Source organism: Chinchilla lanigera, unplaced genomic scaffold, assembly GCF_000276665.1.
Source record: "Chinchilla lanigera isolate Chin_1 unplaced genomic scaffold, ChiLan1.0 scaffold00024, whole genome shotgun sequence".
NCBI classification, from domain to species: Eukaryota; Metazoa; Chordata; class Mammalia; order Rodentia; family Chinchillidae; genus Chinchilla; species Chinchilla lanigera.
In genome coordinates this window covers 14826882-14832881 of record NW_004955425.1, presented here as the reverse complement: position 1 = coordinate 14832881, position 6000 = coordinate 14826882, and the positions used below count along the sequence as shown (strand labels likewise).

General features: G+C 45.9%; 1 protein-coding gene across 1 annotated transcript in view; it reads left to right on the top strand.

Moving 5' to 3' along the window:
- Positions 1-4285: 4285 nt before the first annotated feature.
- Positions 4286-6000, top strand: part of Tmem26 (transmembrane protein 26) — a 41157-nt gene continuing 39442 nt past the window's right edge. The window contains exon 1 of the mRNA XM_005385944.2: positions 4286-4971. Coding sequence (XP_005386001.1) covers positions 4781-4971 — 191 coding nt within the window. The 5' untranslated portion in view covers positions 4286-4780. The remainder of the gene's footprint in view (positions 4972-6000) is intronic.

The following is a 6000-nucleotide window of genomic DNA, read 5'->3' as shown; positions in this document are numbered from 1 at the left end:
TTTCAGTGTTGTTTTAATTTGCATTCTCGAATAACTAATGATGTTGAACATGTTTTCATGTATTTTTTTGCCATTAGTATTTTTTCATCCTAGAAGTGTGTATTCATCTTAGATGCCCAGTTTTGGATTGGGTCTTTGAATTTTGGGAGTTTAGTTTTTTAAAATTCTTTCTATGTCCTAGATAGAAGTCTTTTGTCTGAGGGGTGGTTGGCTAAACTTTTTCCCCAATTCATGGGTTTTCTTTTTACTCTATTGATGATTTCTTTTGATGTGCAGAAACATTTCAATAAAATGAAACTCCAGTTGTTGATTCTTTGAAGTATTTTCTGTGCAGTTTGGTTTTTGCTCATGAACTCTCTGCCTACCCTTATGTCTTCGAGATTTTTACCTACTTTCTCTTCCAACACATTTAGTATTTCTGTTTTAATATTTAGATCTTTGATCCATTTTGAATTTAGTGCGTGGTGAAAGACGTGGGTCTAGTATGTGGAAAGCCAGTTTTTAGTCTTCAGTATGTGGAAAGCCAGTTTTTCCAGCACCATTTATTAAAGAGGCTATCTTTCTTCCATTGAATATGTTTGGCCCCTTTGTCAAAGGTAAGGTGTTTGTAGTTGTGTCTGCATCTTCTAATCCGTTCCACTGATCTTTAGGTCTGTTTCTTTGTGCCAGTACCATGCACTAGGCCTCTTCTTGTTCCAGAGGAATTTTAGAAATGTTTTCTCTAGATCTGTGACGTATACTAATAGTATTTTAGTTGGGATCATATTGAATCAGTGCAAAAATTTTGAGAGTATGACCATTTTCACTTATAATACTTAGTTCTTCTTATCTATGAGCAAGAAATAGATTTCCATTTCCTGATATCCTCTTTGATCTCTTTTTTTTCAGAGTGAATAATTGTTAAAATTCCTCTGAAGACTAGACTTGTACCTTGCTCTATTGATGGAATTTTCCATGTGTTGTATTACTTACACACACACACACACACACACACACACACACACACACACACAGAATAGTGATGAATAGTGATGCCTGGATAGCATCAAAATGGATCTAAGCTTGGTGATCACCAGGGATTGTGGCTTCTGAGAACAACCTGTAGGTTTCCCACTGTCTGGATGGAGGTGTGATTTTGCATTGCATCCCTGCTGTTAGGTCACACTGCACACTAGTATTTAGATGGCATTAGTCAAGAGCACCTTCGACATTGCAGGTAGAGTATGTGTGCATGTCAACCCACAGCTGGATGGTACTGGAAGTGTCAGTCAGCATGCCTGCCATCCTTATTCTTCTCCTCATACTTCTCTGCCCAGAAACTCACGGTGAACCATGGAGAAAGCAATACTAGATTGGTTTCTCACAGGGATGGTAAGGACTGTACTGCAGTCCATCCTCAGACTGTGAAGAGGCTCACTATGTGACCTGGTGTTCGAAGTTAAAGAAGTCATTCAAGCTCCTTGTCTCTGGGATTTGAATTCAGTTTGGAGAAATTTAGCTGGAGGCAAACAGTGTCAAAGAGCTGTTCTGCAAAACACTGTGAACTGCAAACATGAGATTCCTAGTGCGGCTGAGCCCATAACTGGGCTCCAGCTCCAGTTGACTGTGGCCCATTTTATCATACTCCCTGTTCTTCACTCCAAGGGCTTCCATCTCCATTTTTAGACCATGCATTCCCTTCCAATAACTACTATTTTATTTGTGCTAGCTTGAAAAAGTCTCCTTAAGACCCAACCCACTCTAACTCAGAGAAGCCTGACAACGCCTGATGTTCACTTTGAATCCTGAAGGGAAGCAAGGTCTGGTGACTGGTGGCCTCTGAGACAGCAGGATGAGTCACTTCTGCTTTCCGGTAACCCAGTCTGTACCAAAGAACTGGCTGCATGTGGCTGAGAATGCTTTTTCAACAAGCGCAGATTTTTCTTAATTGCTTCATTTTTTTCTTGTTTTTAAACGATTATTGAGCTATTAGGTTGGAGGTCTCAAAATATTTCTCTAAGCCTCCAGTCTTTTTAAATGGGCTAAGGAAAAAACTGAAAAGGAATAACATTTAAATTCTTTTTAATGATAGCTTTGTTTTTCAGATTCAGAGATAAGATAACCTATGCTGATCTAAACATTCAAAATATGGAAAAGCAGTGATATTTGAAAGAAGTCAGCTACACCTCCCACCTTCTTCCTGAAAGCCCTTCCTAGTAGGCATGAGGAGGAACAAATCCTGACAGCAGAAGACTGGTTTGCCACTATCCTTCAGGACTTGGAAACCTACTCTTGGACATAAAAATGTATCACAACACCAAACAGGGTCAAGTCCGTGACTGTGATAGATCGAGACACAAGTAGAACTGATTTATAATCACATTTGACTTGAGTACTGAAACTCTGTATTGTTTCTAATATTTTATTTATTATTTTTTATTCTCTTTAATTGTTTGATCAATCTTGCATTCTTACATCTGGTAATCTGAGCAACTTTGTTGAAGATAACAATATGTAAGATAACAACCATTATTAATTTCCTATCATATTGTTTTGACATTCTTTATTATTTTTATTGGTTTTTTGTTGTTTTGTTTTTATCTTTGTTATTATTTTTTTTCTCTTTAAAATAAAAAAAGTCATGTTTGAAAACAATCAAAACATGAGTATGGTACAAGACACAGAAGTGATCAAACATTTCTCTATTTGTTTTATCAAGACACTCGGTCATAAAATTCATCCCACCTTTTGATAATATCCAGTCTAAAGTCCCACTCTCCCAAGCCTCACGATTGCCCTCTTCCAAACCCAAATGCTTTCTTGCAAGTAATTTCTACCACTTTTTAACAATATTTTCTTACTATGAGGCCCTATTGCTCCCCTTATACCTGTGTCTCCCCTGTTTAAAAAGTAGTAAGTCCTACCTGTGTTTCCCATGTTAGACAGGAAAAAGTTTGATAGGCCTTAGGAATGTCGTGTTCTGTGGCTCCCTGTCCTACTTTTCCTTCTCTCAGATCATCAAAGAAAACAGCAGCTCCTTGGACTGACTTTCTTGGACCTAGCAATAATCACCAATAGCTACAAAATGCTCTCGACCAAATACTTAAGGTGGATTAATCCACTGATCTCCCAATGGCTGTATAAATGGACAGGATGAATACTCAGTTTACAGAAGAAAATGAATATGAAAGACACAGCTCTACCAAGTAAAGGAACAGAGCCAGCAGGCCCAGGCAGCCAGCTGGCAGGCACGGGGACTCTGACTACCCAGTGAGGCCTCAGCCACTACTTTTGTCTGGCCCAATGGTAGTGGATCACTGCGCCTGCACTGAAAGGCACTACAATAAACAGCTCCAGGAAATGATTGCTGGGTTTCCTGCAAGATGTGGGAGAATGCAGGCTCTGACCAGGAAATGCAAATAAATAGATTCTCCCAGGTCTCACTACTAAAAATAACTTCTAAGCTTTCTCTAAGCAGTTAGATTTCTTTTGTCTCTTAATGAGGACAGTCATTTAACTCAGTTTTTCAACTTGATTTCTAGGAGTTAAATAAACTAGACACTTTCCATTTTTCTGTTAGTATTACTAATGTGAGCAAGACATTCCTATCAATAGTAATACGATGATCATTTCTTCAACTCCCTGTATGGCAAACAAAGGGGAAACTGAGGCCTAGAGCTGTGGAGGTGATAATAGCGAGTGAGAGTTCATTTCATCTTTATTACTCTGTAATTACCTGCAGTCCACTGCACGGGCTTTCAGTTCACACGTGACTGAAAAATTCTTTGAAAAATAAATTTACTTCAGTAAAACTTTGAGTTTTTTTAGAGAAAAATGTTAAGGAAATAGTAATAGAGCTGATGTCCGATGCCAAACAAAGAAACAAAGATCATGAAGATGATTTGGGAAACTGACTCTAGTATCCTCTGACTTTAGCGTTGGAAAGATCAGGGTCACTGATCTCAGGGGTCTGGGTCCTTACCCAAGAACTTCACCTTCTAATTTTATTCATGAATTTATCTTCTGTCTCCTCCCTCACTTTCCCCTGTGTCCTGTGTCTCTCCCTCCTCTGGCCGGGGGGAAATAGTGGTTTGATAAAGAACATCTCTGTTTTAATAACACAGGGTCAGAAGAGTAAAAGTGGCCAGGGTGCCCACTCCCCGCGTGGAACAGCAAGAAAGTCTGGGACAGTCCAGCTCCTCTGGCCCTCTCAGGTCCTGGGAAGTTTCAGTTCTTCAAACTGCGAGGGAACCGCGTTTCTAAAACTGCTTGGACAGCGGATTCTTTCTTCTTCCCAGCCTCGAATCACCCCGAGAGCATGTTCCCGCGAAACGTGGGAGTGGATCAGAGAAAGTACTGGGCAGAAGATAAGGAGGCGGTGCCACGAGGGCTCTGCCCCGCTCCCGCTCGGCCGCAGCACCTGGACCTGCGTGCGCCTCCCTCCCCTGGGCAGCTCCGGGAGCGGCGCGACCCTGCGCACCCCTGGGGACTGAGGCGGGGATAAGGCAGCGATGGGGACCGGGCGCGGGACGGGCGGGGGTAGGCAGTGCCGGGAGTAGCGCCCGGGAGCCGGGGAGGCACGGCTCCAGAGCCCAGAGCAGCTCCGCAGCCTGGGGAAGCTGGGTCTGGATCCCCCCTCTTTAAGGAGTTCTGGGAAGTTTGGGGGAGGGGCAAGCAGCGCGCTCCTGCGCTACCGGCGCGGGCGCGGTGGGGTGAGCAGGGGACCTAGCCTTGGGTCCCGGGCTGCCGGTCCTTCGCTCGGGGGCTCGGGGAGCCGGAGGGCGGGCGGCGCGGGGACAGCATGGGGGGTCTGGTCCTCCTCAACGCCCTGGTCACCCGGCTGCTGTTCCTGCTGCACTCGCTGGTCGGGGTCTGGCGGGTGACCGTGGTGATGAAGGAGTCGCGGTACTGGCTGCTGGCGCTGCTCAACCTCCTGCTGGTGCTGGAGACGGTGCTCACCCTCAAGCTCAAGCGCGGCCGAGGCTACAAATGGTGAGAGTGCCCGGGGGGCGGGAGGGCGCGGGCCGGGGTGTGCTGCCCCGCGGCGCTTGGGAGCAGCCTCGGAGCTCCTGCGCCGCAGCCCGCCGTTTCTGGGCTCGGTTCGGACCCCTTTGTCCTGCCCCGAGGCTTGGAAGGCGCTAGTCGCTGTGCGTCTGGGGGAGCGTCTGTGGCACCACTGGGTCCCGGGGCGTCCCTGGGAAGCCTGGAGCCCCGAGCGCAGCCAGCCCGGGTTTGGAAACTTGGAACAGGGGAAAAGAAAGGGGGACGATCCTCTGCTTAGCAGAAAGGACCCCAGAGAGGAGCTACACTGGACCAGGAGGTCCCTGCGTGCCTTGTTTTGGGAATTCAGGGTGTGTGGTGAGCTCGGGTTACTGTGCGTGCGCGCAGGTGTGGCAGTGCCTTTCCCTGTGCACCAACTATCTGTTCAAGAGATGCGCGCCGTGGGCACGCTCGCGCCGAGAGAAACCGCTGGCCGCGCATCTTTGGTTTCCGCGGTTTCCCTCCTTTCCAGCTCCTGGCGCCTAAGGGCTTCCTCCACTTCCCAGCCTTCTAACCACAAGCACCCAGACCTCTGTGGTTCGGGACCAGCCTCAGGTGTCTGGGTCTGCTGGCTTCGGAACTTACCTTGCCAGGTAGCGGCTGTGTGCCACGTTGGTAGAGGGACCCGTTGGCAGCGGTTTAGCATTAACCTCAACGTGCAGAAGCTACCGGCTCTGACTGGTGCTTTATTTCCTCCCCAAAGCCGTGAATGGCAGTACAATAGAATAAGATTCTCTAGCCATTTTGAAGCGCCTTCCCCAAGCCCATCCATAAGCTCCCGGTACATTTTCACCAGAAACTTCTCCAAGTTAGGCCACTTCCTGCATTAATTTAACCTCAACAAGTCTGCATTTTCACATTGTCTAATCCTTTAAAAACACTTACTGCCAAAAGAAACCAGAAAATCCTGTTAACCAGTTTAAAAATTACATACATTCTGATGTTACAGTTCACCATCAAATTCAGAGAAGAAAAAAAAAA